Source organism: Paroedura picta, chromosome 13 (assembly GCF_049243985.1).
Source record: "Paroedura picta isolate Pp20150507F chromosome 13, Ppicta_v3.0, whole genome shotgun sequence".
NCBI lineage: Eukaryota > Metazoa > Chordata > Lepidosauria > Squamata > Gekkonidae > Paroedura > Paroedura picta.
The window spans coordinates 47131737-47146574 of NC_135381.1; the positions used below are offsets into that span (position 1 = coordinate 47131737).

Consider the following 14838-nt stretch of genomic DNA (forward strand, 5'->3'; position numbering starts at 1 on the left):
TGGGTGACAGGTTGACATGTAGAGAGAGGTTGTTGAGAGGCATTTAGTTGCACTGGATGAGTTCAAATCCCCTGGGCCGGATGAAATGCACCCAAGAGTGCTCAAATAACTTTCCAGAGAACTTGCACAACCCTTGTCCATCATCTTCGGGACCTCTTTAAGGACTGGAGATGTCCTGGAGGATTGGAAGAGAGCAAACGTTATTCTAATCTTCAAAAAAGGGAGGAAGGATGACCCGGTGATCCAAGGAAGTCAGCATGGATTTGTCTCCAACGGGTCCTGTCAGACCAACCTGGTTTCCTTTTTTGACCAAGTGACAGGTTTGCTGGATTGTGGATATTTAGTTGATGTCGTTTACTTGGATTTTAGTAAAGCTTTTGATAAGGTTCCCCATGATGTTCTGATGGATAAATTGAAGGACTGCAATCTGGATTTTCAGATAGTTAGGTGGATAGGGAATTGGTTAGAGAACCGCACTCAAAGAGTTGTTGTCAATGATGTTTCATCAGACTGGAGAGAGGTGAGTAGCGGGGTACCTCAGGGCTCGGTGCTTGGCCCGGTACTTTTTAACGTATTTATTAATGATCTAGATGAGGGGGTGGAGGGACTACTCATCAAGTTTTCAGATGACACCAAATTGGGAGGACTGGCAAATACTCCGGAAGATAGAGACAGAGTTCAACGAGATCTGAACACAATGGAAAAATGGGCAAATGAGAACAAGATGCAATTTAATAAAGATAAGTGTAAAGTTCTACATCTCGGTCAGAAAAATGAAAAGCATGCCTACTGGATGGGAGATACGCTTCTAGGTAACACTGTGGGCCATTTCGCACGGCTTCAAAGTAGCAGGATGGTTGCCAATTGGAAACGCTACAAATTTGCCATAACCCACGACGTCGTACACAATCTGCAACAGTCCTGCAACCGACCCGCAAAAAGCGCTTCGTTGTAGCGCTTCTAGGGGAATCCAGAAAAGTGGATTCACCCTCCGGATAGCGATACACTCCTGCAACCAATCTGCAACAGTAGCGCCACAGACTTGTGCGTTACCATTGTTGCGGTTTCTTCAAAGTCCCTCCTCCCGAGCCTTTCCTCCTAACTTCCGGCGAACTGTCCGCCATTTTTTTTCTCCGAGCGAGCGGGGATCTACGAGGCAACGAGACAGCGACTGGCTTTCAAGCACGATCACTTTCTGAAATTCTGCCCGGACACCACAATAGTTTTTCAAAAGCACAGTGGCACACACCGTCACGTTCCAAACATTTGCCCAAAGCTTAAAACCCCGTCTACCTTAGGCCAGTACTAGCGGAGTCAACGTACGGGGATCATTTTTAAAAACTTTCCTCTGAGCGTGCCAACGAACGTTCGCCGCTCGCAGTCTCCTGTTTAGATTACTGGGGTTCAATAGATATGATTCGAGGTGATTTCATGAGGGGCGGTTTATGTGTAGTGGGTCTTTGTGTGGTTCCGGGTGCGTGGTTGTGCTTGGGTGCGGACAACCCCTTCCATCGGCGGCTAGACCTCCGGCAAGCGGAGTCGCCGTCCGCCGTTCATTTTAAAAAACCTTCCGCTGAGCGTGCCAACGAACGTTCGCCAGTTACATGTCATTGATTTATGCTTTGGTTGGTGAATATTATTGGGGAACTGTCGCGTACCACTGCAATTGCTCTTGGTTTTACACCGGCATGCGTTTTTGTAATGGCGGACATCTCACTAAAATGGCTCCCGCTGCATGTTCAAACTGCTCTTCCCGCGTGTGGACGAATCAGCGCATGCGAGAAGTCAAACAAAAGGCGGTAATCTGGCCATTAGGAGCAGATCCTGTTCCCGCGCGAGGAGTTTTGAACGTGACATGTGACCTAATGTGGCCAATGCGCGTGTCCCCTACTGCCCTCTACCAATCAGGAGCCGGCTAGTCCCTTTGTCTTTGTGTGCGGGAAGGTATATGATCCGTTGCACCCTGCACCTCGCACCACCATTTTGCTCAGCTACTAGCGAAAGCACCATGGAATCCTCTTCGCAAGCCTCGTCCGTCCCTGCAACCGGCTGTGGCCCAACTTGGAGGGACGCGGAGATCAGGGACCTGATCGCGATTTTCTCGGAAGAGAAAATCCAGGACGCCTTCCAGTCCTCTCACAGGAATAGGGAGGTCTTCGAGCAAGTGGCCATAAAGATGCGTGCCCTGGGCCACAACAGGACCGGCCTTGAATGCCGGTCGAAAACCAAAACGATGCGGGCGGAGTACATGAGAGCCGTGAACCATAACAAGGGTTCCGGCAACGAAAAGGTGACCTGCCCCTACTTCGAGGAGCAGCGCCAGCTGTACGGAGACGGGGAAGGAGCCGGCAGGCCGAAGCGCGTCGGGAGGAGCCTTAAGGTGGTTCGGCAACCGGCTGCCCCGGTCGAGGAACCACCCGCTGAGGAGGATCCCGGCGAGGGCACCTCGTCTAGCTTTCGGCCTCCACCCCCCGTCCAGCAACGACCAGCGGAATTGGTAACGGTGGACCTGATGGCCATCGCTCCTGGGGAGCCAGAGGAGGTTCCTGAGCAAACGCCCCTTGCCTCCGGTAAGTAATTTTCTTTTTATTTTATATTTTATTTTTTTTATATTTTATATTGAGCAAATGTGTGTTCTGACGTTTGGGAATCGTTTTCTCGTGTGTTCGTTGCAACGCATAATATGATAGGATGTTTGTGGATTGCTTTGGGTGGCTTTTTAAAACGGTTGTGTTTAACCAACAACCCAAACAGTTTTGCAGCATGCCTCAGCCATAGGCCTTCTGCAGCGCTCTAGCCACTACTTTGGGACCTTGATGTGTGGTTCAGGTTGTATGCTTGCTCCTTTTTCACTATTGTATGCCTTGTGTTCGTTGCAACGCATGCTATGCTTGGATGTTTGTGGATTGCTTTGGGTGGCTTTTTAAAACGGTTGTGTTTAAACAACAACCCAAACAGTTTTGCTGCATGCCTCAGCCATAGGCCTTCTGCAGTGCTCTAGCCACTACTTTGGGAGCTTGCTGTGTGGTTCAGGTTGTATGCTTGCTCCTTTTTCACTATTTTCTGCTCTTTTCCACAGAGACACAGATGCCTGGGACGGTGGTCCTCGAGTCCCCTGCAGCAGTAGCAGAGGACAGTGATTCTGGGGCGTCCACAAATGTTGGTAAGTATCAGTTGCAATAAGGGGGGGGGGGGTTAACTGCTTTGTGCTTTTCTGTTCGTGCAGGGCAGCAGCACTGCCAAGAGACAGAAGAGAGTCCCTCAACGTTGCTGCTTTAGGGTTTGAAGCTTGCTTTGCCACACTTTGGTCCTAAATCATGTTCTTTTTTCCCTTTTTTCAGATTTCATACCCGGGACACAGGAGGAGGAGGAGCGTGGGGTGGCTGGACCTCCTGCCGTGCGCAGGCGTATACAGATACAAGATGGTGAGCGTGCATGAACTGTTCCTTTCGAGCCATGGCTGCAGGGCAATGTCTGTGTGCAATAACTGTGTGCTTCCTTTTCATTTTTGTGCTCCCCTGGCATTGTTCTGAGTCTTGGTTTAACAATATGTAACCAAGAAAGGCCACCATGGGCAAACAAACAATAACCATGTGCTCCCCTGGCATTGTTCTGAGTCTTGGTTTAACAATATGTAACCAAGAAAGGCCACCATGTGCACCAGGGTGGGTTTTGACTGTCTCGTTGTTACTAACAGTTCTGTTTCTCTTTTTTTGCCAACAGAGGTCCTTTCAGAAGACGACGAGCCAGCTGGCTCACCACCCAGGGGTGCTCTCCCGGCTGAGGAGAGGCTGGCCAGGGAACGCGGCAGGCTGCGGCGCGTCTCCGTCCTGACTAGTGTGGGAGAAAGGATCCTGGAGCACTGCCAGGAGGAGTCCAGGCGTGCCGCTGCTGCAGACCAGGCGATGCTCTCCCTCGTGGCCCAGGAGGGCAAAAAATTCCGTGCCATCCTTAGAGACTCGAACAACTCACTACGCGAAAGCGTGGAGGAGGTTCGAATGATAAGGAGGCTGATGGAGAGGGCGGTCGCGGTTATGGAGGCGGCCACCCCTCCTCAGATTACAGTGCACGTCCCCCCCCCCACACCCACACCCCCCCCACCACCTCCAGCACCCACCCCACCCACCCCCTCTCAGAATGCCGCGACCCAAACGAGAAGGAGGACTGTTCTGGGGAAGAGAGTCGTTAAACCCGCGGACAAGTTCTCCCCCTCCTAGTTTGGGCCAGTTTGTCTGTTTATCTGTGTTTGCTGTTGTCTGTTCAATAAAGTTTATGTTTTTGACTCTGTCTCTGTGTACCCTCTCTAGTGATTGTGCCTATTCTGGCACCGTTGTGTGGGTTGGAGGTTGGAGGGTGTTTTAAAGGTTAAAGGTGTTTTAGGAGTTTGGGGTGAAAGGTGTGCAAGGAGTCACACAGGAGTCTTTTTCAGGAAATTTAAAATAACATTTTATTTTCAGAAACAGTTCAACAGGGGAAAAAAACAAGGGAATGTAACTTGGACCCCCCCACCACCACCCCCACCCTCCAAGAAAGCCAACTGTGTTTTAACAAATTCAAATATTTAACAGGGATAGAAAAATGGGCAAAGTAACTGGGAACCCCCCCAACACCCCCCACCCCAAAACACAAAAAGAAAACAAAACTTAGGTCCCACCGCTCCCCTCCCCAGCCCCTTCCATCTCCCTCACTCTCCTGCACAACCGTCCCATGGTCCCCCTAACTTTGCGGCGGAAGAGGTCTTCGTCCTCCTTCTTCTTAACTGTGTGGGGAGGGAGAAAAAGTACACATTAGTGCCACACATATTTTCCAATTTTTTTAGTTTACATGCATACACTTTTTGGTGGCCTTAGCCACAGTGTGAGAAGAGTTGGGCAGTGGGGAACATAACCTACGTTCTTCCGCCTCCCTCTGCTGCCTTTGCTGCTCTAACTCCCCTTTCAGGTCTGCCACTTCAGCCTCTAAGGCAGTCACCCTGGCCTCCATGGCACGCATCCTTGCCTCCATAGTTTCTGCTATAGAAATCAAACAAAGAATTTAATAGCACTTCAAATGGAAGCATCACAGCAGGCTCCCATATTGCTCCATGGGGGTCCACACACATGGGTCTCCCGCACAGACATAAAACTCTCACCTGCAGCCTGTCCTGAGGTGGAAGGTCCCTCTTCCTCCCCCTCCTCACGCTCAGGTGCTTTTGCCATCTTGGATGGTGATTGTGTGGCTGGGCAAAGAAAAAGAGAAATCATAATTAAAAGCACACAAACCAGAGATGAAACACAGCTGGTAGACACACCACAGTTAGAGTCAAAGCGCATAACCAAAGTGGTTCTACACAGTACTGGCGGGCTAAGTCAGAGGGGGTTGACAGCATCTAAATACTTTCTCGAATTTCATTGGGGACAGTAGGGGAAAGAGGCAGCTAGTCATGCCATGCATGTTTAAGGGCAAAACACAACGAGGGCAGCACTCACCCATATGCCTCCTCATTTCCAGGGGGGGCTTCCCAGCCTTCTCCCATATTTTCACCATCTGGTCGTGGAAGACCGTCCTCCCGCTTGGCTGCGGGACCCCCCCCCCACTGTTCCAGACTGTTGAGGAAGTCCAGCTTCACTCGCTTAAATTTTGTCCGGACCTGCTCCCAGGTCCGGACATAGCCCCTCTCCCTCAGCTTTGATGCCAACACCAGGTAAGCACCCTTGGTGTGGCAGTGGGTGCTGGCCATAAGGCGGCCAACACTTTTCGATTGGAGCACCAGCTCCAGAAGTGCCTCAGCCTCGGCGCGCTGCCAGAAGGAGCCCTTCCGTGGCTTCGGCATCTTCGGAATGACGGTTAGGGAACGAACGTACGTTGCTCCGATCGACCACCCCTATTTTAAATGTATCAAAGCTGCCCACCAATAAAATTATTCCTTGGAACATAAGTGGATTGATCCTCCGGTTTGACAGGGGTCGCCAATACTTCCTGGCTACCCGCCTCCCCGAACTTTCCCCGTTCAGCGCTTCCGTATTGTGTGTGTCAATTTCAGTGGGGAGTTAGCATTTAGGGCTGTCAAAGTGCTTTTGGACCAGAGAATCCCCGTTTTTTTGCTGGCAAAGTACACAAACCGCACAAGACAAGGTTAAACAAAGAACACAAAACTTTATTCAACAACAGAGTGGGAAAAACAATTAAACACGCCTCCTGTTTCTGTAGATGTGGGTGGCTATGGCGTCCCGAACCTTGCACCCCTCAGCATAGATCCTTTTTCTCCTTGCTTCAGGGATGTCTTGAGTGTCCTCAAGGACTACAGGATCAGGTTCATCCACAGGGAAGGGGATGTTATGTCCCTTGTCCTCGCATATGTTGTGCAAAATGACACACGCGATGATCAGCGGAGTCACATTGTCTATATGCACATGGAGTCGGGACATCAGGCAACGGAACCGGGACTTCAGACGTCCAAAGGCACGCTCCACTACATTCCTTGCCCGGGAGTGACTGAGGTTGTAGTGGCTCTGCACGTCTGTCCTTGGCCGCTTGTAGGGAGTCATGAGCCAGCGTCGTAATGGGTATGCTCCGTCACTGAGCACCAACGCCGGCACACGCACGCCCTCAATGGTGGCGGTGGGGTTTCCTGGAACAAAGACCCCTTCGTCCATGGCTTTCCTGAGGTTCGATTCCCTGAAAACAAGGGCATCATGCCTCCTGCCACTCCACCCCACCTCGGCATCGATAAACCGGCCGGAGAAGTCCACAGTTCCTTGCAGGAGAACAGAACAAAAGTCCTTCCTGTTCCCGTACTCCTTTATGCTTCCCCCGGGGGCACGGATAGGGATGTGGCTTCCATCGACGGCCGCAAAACAATGCGGGAATCCAAGCCTGGCGAACCCGTCCATACTCTGGAATAAGGGAAATAAAAGAATATAAGCCATGGCATGCCAGCGTGGGGTGTATCGCGTCTTCGTTGCTGACCTGTCAAACAAGAAAAAAAATTTAAAGGGCAAAGGGGATCGAATGACACTCACCGCTCCAAGCCGGTCTCCGAGGCACACGACTTTGCTGAACAATTCCGCCTCCATGGCGAGGCAGAACTCCTTAAGGATATCGCCAACCGTAGTGACTCCGAGTCCGAATTGCTGGGCAACTGTCCGGAAGTACTGAGGGGTGGCCAAGTACCACAATGCGACCGCCACCCTTTTTTCCACTGGCACGGGGCGCCGCATGCCAGTGACTTGCCTCTCCATGCGTCCACGTAGAGCCTCCACGAGTTCAAAAAATGTCCCCCTAGACATTCTAAAGTTGGCAATCCAGTGGTCATCATCCCAGCGAGCCCACACAAAATTTTCCCACCAGTCAGAGGATCTTTCGTCCGCCCAGAAACGGGGGGGGAACCGGACCTCTTCCAGAGCTTGCCAGTGCCTCTTTGCCGCCATGGTTGCCCGTAGAGAACGTCTTGTGCTGCTGGTCATCGCTCTGGCAATACGTTCTCGGTATTCCTCTGAAGCAGCCCTCCTATGCTGCACAGTGGTGCGGATACGCTGGACCACCGCAATCATCTGAGCCAACAATTGAACAATAATCCTCTCCATTTCAACGTTAACCTGTGATGCGGGCAGTAGGCTACGCAAACAAAGAGAGGCCGACCGCGTGTCTGCCCAGGTGCATATAAGCAGGTAACCTGTGGGCGTGTACTGTGGGCGGGGATTAACCAATCAAACACATCAATGCATCAACCTCTGGTTCATAGAAAACAATAGAAAACACGTTCCAAGGGCGCCAATGATTTGACGATAACGCGTTGCTACGGGTTTTCCAGGGTTTTTTTTTAAAAAAAGGGAACCCCGACAAGTCCGGCTTTAGGGTCGAGGTCAAAGGTGTGCCCGCAGTTTGATTGACGGGCACGGGAGGCCAGAAGCGCTAAAAAGGGACCTCCTTTGTAGCGAAAAGACGGAGAACCGGAAGCCTGTGGGTTACGAAAGTGACGAGAAGTGAAAGTGCTAAATTCCGCAAAAACCGCAGCTGTGCGTTACGGGCACAGCTAGTTACATTTCGCTAGTTGAAGTGGCGATTTCGCTAACAGCAAACAAATAGCAACTTTGAGCTCTGTGCGAAATGGCCCTGTGTGTGAACGAGACCTTGGGGTACTTGTGGATTGTAAACTAAACATGAGCAGGCAGTGTGATGCAGCAGTAAAAAAGGCAAATGCCATTTTGGGCTGTATCAACAGAGGCATCACATCAAAATCACAAGATGTCCTAGTCCCATTGTATACGGCACTGGTCAGACCACACCTGGGGTACTGTGTGCAGTTCTGGAGGCCTCACTTCAAGAAGGACGTAGATAAAATTGAAAGGGTATAGAGGAGAGCGAAAAGGATGATCTGGGGCCAAGAGACCAAGCCCTATGAAGATAGGTTGAGGGACTTGGGAATGTTCAGCCTGGAGAAAAGGAGTTTGAGAGGGGACATGATAGCCCTCTTTAAGTATTTGAAAGGTTGTCACTTGGAGGAGGGCAGGATGCTGTTTCCGTTGGCTGCAGAGGAGAGGACACGCATTAATGGGTTTAAACTTCAAGTACAACGATATAGGCTAGATATCAGGAAAAAAAATTTCACAGTCAGAGTAGTTCAGCAGCGGAATAGGCTGCCTAAGGAGGTGGTGAGCTCCCCCTCACTGGCAGTCTTCAAGCAAAGGCTGGATACACACTTTTCTTGGATGCTTTAGGATGCTTAGGGCTGATCCTGCGTTGAGCAGGGGGTTGGACTAGATGGCCTGTATGGCCCCTTCCAACTCTATGATTCTATGATTCTATGATATTAAACCACAAGAGCAGATAAGCTCTTGGAGAAATGATTTTTGGAGTGAGTTTTTTTGGATTTTTTTTATTGCTAAGTGGATGTATAAAGCTTTTATTTTGAGCTGCCTGGACATGTTAAAAACAATAATGGGTTGTGTTTCTAAAGATGGAATAATATTTAGAAAAATCATGCGGGGGGGAGAAATTCCAATTAAAAAGTATTGCACCTTCCGTGTTAGATTTAAAATGAACAAGCCATTCCCTCCTTGGTTTTCAGTTAGCACAGTCCACGGCTGAGGTGACCAGTCCGCGAGGAAGTCTACGATGATAAACTTTCTGAGCCAAGGACTCAGCTTCATCAGCACAGACAGGATATTCAGAGCCTCATTGGCCAGTCAATAATATTCAGTTCTTGAATAATTTTTATCCAATTTTATTCTCTGTTTCAAGTCTTGATTCATCAGACTTATGTAATATATATTTTTTTGACACTTCTGAAATTCTGAATAGGGGAGAATTCTAATATTTTCGACTGAGAATGATGTTGATTCTTCCTCAGAAGGTGTGCTATCACCCTTCCTCCCAGCTATAACTAGTGTTGCTTCACGATATTTAGAGAGCTCCCATATCTATGTTAAAAATTAATACTATAATTTGCCCCATTACCTCTGAATTGCTTATTTTAATAAGTAAGGTAGTCATCTTAAGATCTTAATCTTAAATTAGGTAATTTAGAGGTAATAGAACAAATTAGATGTAGTATTAATTATTACTAGAAACAAAACTACTTAGCTCCCTACCAGTAGAAGACACAGCTATAATATTACAGCTAATGTTAGAGCCGGCTTGGTGTCATGGTTAGGAGTGTGGACTTCTAATCTGGCGAGCCCTCTTTGATTCCCCCTTCCTCCTCCACACGTTGCCAGCTGGGTGATCTTGGGCTAGTCACAGCCCTGATAAAGCTGTTCTGACCGAGCAGGAGTATCAAGGCTTTCTCAGCCTCACCCACCTCACAGGGTGTCTGTTGTGGAGAGAGTAATGGGAAGGCAATTGTAAGCCACTCTGAGACTCCTTCAGGTAGAGAAAAGCGGCAAATAAGAACCAACTCTTTTTCTTCTTCAGGAATATCAGGGTTCTCTCAGCCTCACCTCCATCACAGGGTGTCTGTTGTGGGGAGAGGAAAGGGAAGGCGATTGTAAGCCATTTTAAGACTCCTTTGGGTAGAGAAAAGCAGCATACAAGAACCAACTTTTCTTCTTCTTCAGGAATCTCAGAGTAGGGTTGTGCGATTCGGCCGCCGAAGCGGCCGTTCCGTCCGGGCGCAGCCAGCGCCGCGCCGCGGGGGGGGGGAGGGCGGTGCCGGCAGCGGCGTGACAACGGGCGCAACCACGCAGGCGCGGAGTTCCGCGCCTGCGTGGTTGCGCCCGCTGTCATGCCGCTGCCGGCACCGCCCTCCGCCCCCCGCGGCGCGGCGCTGGCTGCGCCCGGACGGAACGGCCGCTTCGGCGGCCGAATCGCACAACCCTATCTCAGAGCTCTCTCAGCCTCATCCACCTCACAGGGTTTCTTTTGTGGGGAGAGGAAAGGGAAGGCGATTGGAAGCAGCTTTGAGAGTCCTTCTGGTAGAGAAAAGTGGCATATAAGAACCGACTCTTCTAGTAGTAGTAGTAGTTGTTGTTAAGTGCGAAGTCGTGTCCGACCCATAGCGACCCCATGGACAATAATCCTCCAGGCCTTCCTGTCCTCTACCATTCTTCTGAGTCCATTTAAGTTTGCACCGACTGCTTCAGTGACTCCATCCAGCCACCTCATTCTCTGTCGTCCCCTTCTTCTTTTGCCATCAATCACTCCCAGCATTAGACTCTTCTCCAGGGAGTCCTTCCTTCTCATGAGGTGGCCAAAGTATTTGAGTTTCATCTTCAGGATCTGGCCTTCTAAGGAGCAGTCAGGGCTGATCTCCTCTAGGACTGACCGGTTTGTTCGCCTTGCAGTCCAAGGGACTCACAAGAGTCTTCTCCAGCACCAGAGTTCAAAAGCCTCAATTCTTTGACGCTCGGCCTTCCTTATGGTCCAACTTTCACAGCCATACATTGCAACTGGGAATACCATAGCCTTGACTAAATGCACTTTTGTTGTCAGGGTGATGTCTCTGCTTTTTAGAAGAAGAAGAAGAAGAAGAAGAAGAAGAAGAAGAAGAAGAAGAGTTGGTTCTTATATGCCGCTTTTCCCTACCCAAAGGAGGCTCAAAGCGGCTTACAGTCGCCTTCCCTTTCCTCTCCCCACAACAGACACCCTGTGGGGTGGGAGAGGCTGAGAGAGCCCTGATATCACTGCTCTGTCAGAACAGTTTTATCAGTGCCATGGCAAGCCCAAGGTTACCCTGCTGGTTGCCTGTGGGGGATCGCAGAATCAAACTTGGCATGCCAGATTACAAGTCCGCACTCCTAACCACTACACCAAACTGGCAAACTAGCTTTTAGGATTTGCCATAGCTTTCCTCCCCAGGAGCAAGCGTCTTTTAATTTCTTTGCTGCAGTCCCCATCTGCAGTGATCTTGGAGCCCAGGAAAATAAAATCTGTCACTATCTCCATTTCTTCCCCATCTATTTGCCAGGAATTGAGAGGGCCGGATGCCATGATCTTCGTTTTCTTGATGTTGAGTTTCAAGCCAACTTTTGCACTCTCCTCCTTAACCCGCATCAACAGGCTCTTTAGTTCCTCTTCGCTTTATGCCATTAGAGTGGTATCATCTGCATATCTGAGGTTGTTGATATTTCTCCCTGCAATCTTGATCCCAATTTGGGACTCCTCTAATCCCGCCTTTCTCATGATGTGCTCTGCATACAAGTTAAATAGACAAGGCGACAGTATGCAGCCTTGCCGAACTCCTTTCTCAATTTTGAACCAATCAGTTATTCCATGCCCAGTTCTCACTGTTTTTTCTTGACCTGCATATAGGTTTCTCAAGAGACAAATAAGATGCTCTGGTATTCCAATCTCTTTAAGAACTGGCCACAATTTGTTGTGCTCCACACAATCACAGGCTTTAGCATAGTCAATGAAGCAGAAGTAGATTTTCTTCTGAAACTCCCTAGCTTTCTCAATGATTCAGCATATGTTGGCAATTTAATCTCTAGTTCCTCTGCCTCTTCGAAATCCTGCCTGTACTTCGGGAAGTTCTCAGTCCACATATTGCTGGAGCCTAGCTCGTAGGATTTTGAGCATAACATTGCTAGCATGAGAAATGAGTGTGATGGTGCGGTAGTTTTAACATTCTTTGGCACTGCCCTTCTTTGGGATTGGAATGTAAACTGACCTTTTCGAATCCTGTGGCCATTGTTGAGTGTTCCAAATTTGCTGGCATATTGAGTGTAGCACTTTTACTGCATTGTCTTTTAAGATTTTGAATACTTCAACTGGAATGCTGTCACCTCCACTAGCTTTATTGTTGCTCAGACTTCCTAAGGCCAATTTGACTTCACATTCCAGGATGTCTGGCTCCACGTCAGTGACTACCCCATCGTGGTTATCAGGGAAGTTAAGCTCGCTCTTGTATAGTTCCTCTGCATAATTTTGCCACCTTTTTAAAATCTCTTCTGTTTCTGTGAGGCCCCTACCATTTTTGTCCTTTATCATACCCATTTTTGCATGAAACGTTCTCTTCATATCTCCAATTTTCTTGAAATCTCTGGTCCTCCCCATTCTATTGTTTTCTTCTATGTTTTTGCACTATTCATTTAAGAAGGCATTCTTATCTCTTCTAGTTTTTCTCTGGAATTCTGCATTCAGTTGGGTGTATCTTTCTCTTTCTCCCTTGCCTTTCACTTCCCTTCTCTCCTTAGCTATTTGTAAAGCTTCCTCAGACAGCCATTTTGATTTCTTGCATTTCTTTTTCTTTGGGATGGTTTTAGTTGCTACCTGTTGTACAATGTTGCGAACCTCCATCCATAGTTCTTCAGGCACTCCGTCTATCAGATCTAATTCCTTAAATCTATTTGTCACCTCTACTGTATATTCGTCGGGGATATGATTTAGATCATACCTAAGTGGCCTAGTGCTTTTCCCTACTTTCTTCAATTGAAGACTAAATTTTGCAACAAGAAGCTGATGATCTCAACCACAATCAGCTCCTGGTCTTGTTTTTACTGACTGTATAGAACTTCTCCATCTTTGGCTGCAGAGCACGTAGTCAATCTGAATTCCGTGGTGACTGTCTGGTGATGTCCATGTGTAGAGTCGTCTCTTGGGTTGTTGGAAAAGAGTGTTTGCTATGACCATTGTATTCTCTTGACAAAATTGTACCAGCCTGTGCCCTGCTTCATTTTGTACTCCAAGGCCAAACTTGCCTGTTATCCCGGTTATCTTTTGGCTTCCTACTTTAGCATTCCAATCCCCCATGATGATAAGCACATCATTTTTTGGCGTTGCTTCTAGAAGGTGTTGTAGGGCTTCATAGAACTGGTCAACTTCATCCTCTTCAGCAGCAGTGGTTGGGGCATAGACCTGGATTACTGTGATGTTGAATGGTTTGCCTTGGATTCGAACTGAGATCATTCTGTCATTTGTGGGATTGTATCCTAAGACTGCTTTTTCTACTCTCTTATTGATTATGAAGGCTACTCCATTTCTTCTGCGAGATTCTTGTCCACAGTAGTATACCTGATGGTCATCTGAATTAAATTCACCCATTCCTGTCCATTTTAGTTCACTGATTCCTAAAATGTCGATGTTCAGTCTTGTCATCTCTTGTTTAACCACGTCCAGCTTGCCTTGATTCATGGATCTGACGTTCCAGGTTCCTATGGAATAAAATTTTTTACAGCATCGGACTGTCTTTTTGCCACCAGTTACTTCCACAACTGAGCGTCCTTTCGGCTTTGGCCCAGTCGCTTCATTCATTCTGGCGCTACTCGTACTAGCCGTCTGCTCATCCCCAGTAGCATATTGGACACCTTCCGACCTGAGGGGCTCATCTTCCAGCATCATATCGTTATGCCTATTGGAACTGTCCATAGAGTTTTCATGGCAAAGATACTGGAGTGGTTTGCCATTTCCTTCTCCAGTGGATCACCTTTTGTCAGAGCTCTCAGCTATGACCTGTCCGTCTTGGGTGGCCCTGCACGGTATAGCTCATAGCTTCACTGAACTACGCAAGCTCCCTTGCCACAACAAGGCAGCGATCCTTGGTGGGTAGTAGTAGTAGTAGTAGAAGTAGTAGTAGTAATAAGGCACAAAATTGAGTCTTGGCAAGACCCAGTAATGGTCTCTGCCTCAAGCTTCCTCCTTAGAGTCTATAACTTCAGCAGTTACGGAGTTGATCATGGGGCTCCTTTTCCAGTAAATCTTGCTGGCTCAAAACCACCCGGCAGCTCTATTTTCTTCATGTGTTTCACAACATTTCTTATGACTGTGCTGTTGTATTGTTATTTGACTGTGTTGTTATGTATGGCAGGACCCTGCCTCATATTCTGGCACACTGTTTGTCCACATCCTGTAGCACTGTTCATTGTCTAGGCTTATGCCCAAGCCAGACACTGTTAAAAACCTGACAAGACACTGCTGGAAACCCCCCTCTTCACCTTGCCCTTCACTACAGGTTAGCAATGACAGAAACTGCCTGGAACATGTATTGCTCTCCTCCTTCTCCTGCACTCCACTGTATTTCTGATTCAGTGGCCTAGCAGAAACCTGCTTGTCCTGGGACTCCTAGGCAAACTCCTTTGTCTCACATCTGTGACTCCTGCTTGGCCCCTCTGCCCGGGGGGGGGGGGGGGGGGGGGAGGGGATCTCTTTCCCAACCTCAGCAGCTAGACCCATTGAGACATGATGGTTCCCTTTCTTAGACCCATCAACTCCTTTGTCCAAGCCCATCAACACCCATCTCCGGACCTGGCCAGGGCATTGCCCTGGAATGGCCAATTCAGACTCCACCACACACAACTGTGACCTATAGAAGCAGGTTTGGTTACAAGAAAGATACAACAAAGGCAAATTAAAGTAAACACTCTGAAGGAGCAAACACTTCCACCTCTTTTCACAGGAAGTGGTGGTGCGTTTGGCTAGGGA

General features: G+C 48.6%; 2 protein-coding genes and 1 long non-coding RNA gene across 3 annotated transcripts in view; 2 read left to right on the forward strand and 1 right to left on the reverse strand.

Moving 5' to 3' along the window:
* Positions 1-14838, forward strand: part of LOC143822801 (uncharacterized) — a 104047-nt gene that overhangs the window by 33659 nt on the left and 55550 nt on the right. The gene's annotated exons all lie outside the window — the stretch shown is intronic.
* On the forward strand, positions 851-4269 carry LOC143822800 (uncharacterized). The gene is made up of 4 exons (XM_077308394.1): positions 851-2570; positions 3080-3163; positions 3342-3425; positions 3724-4269. The coding sequence occupies exons 1-4, from the start codon at positions 1949-1951 to the stop codon at positions 4215-4217; spliced, it is 1284 nt and encodes a 427-aa protein (XP_077164509.1). The 5' UTR covers positions 851-1948; the 3' UTR covers positions 4218-4269.
* The window catches only part of LOC143823029 (uncharacterized), a 38388-nt gene continuing 28193 nt past the window's right edge, over positions 4644-14838 (reverse strand). The window contains exons 3-5 of the mRNA XM_077308828.1: positions 5132-5218; positions 4893-5012; positions 4644-4759 (exon numbers count right to left, since the gene is read on the reverse strand). Of these exons, the coding sequence (XP_077164943.1) occupies positions 4644-4759; positions 4893-5012; positions 5132-5218 (323 nt within the window). The remainder of the gene's footprint in view (positions 4760-4892; positions 5013-5131; positions 5219-14838) is intronic.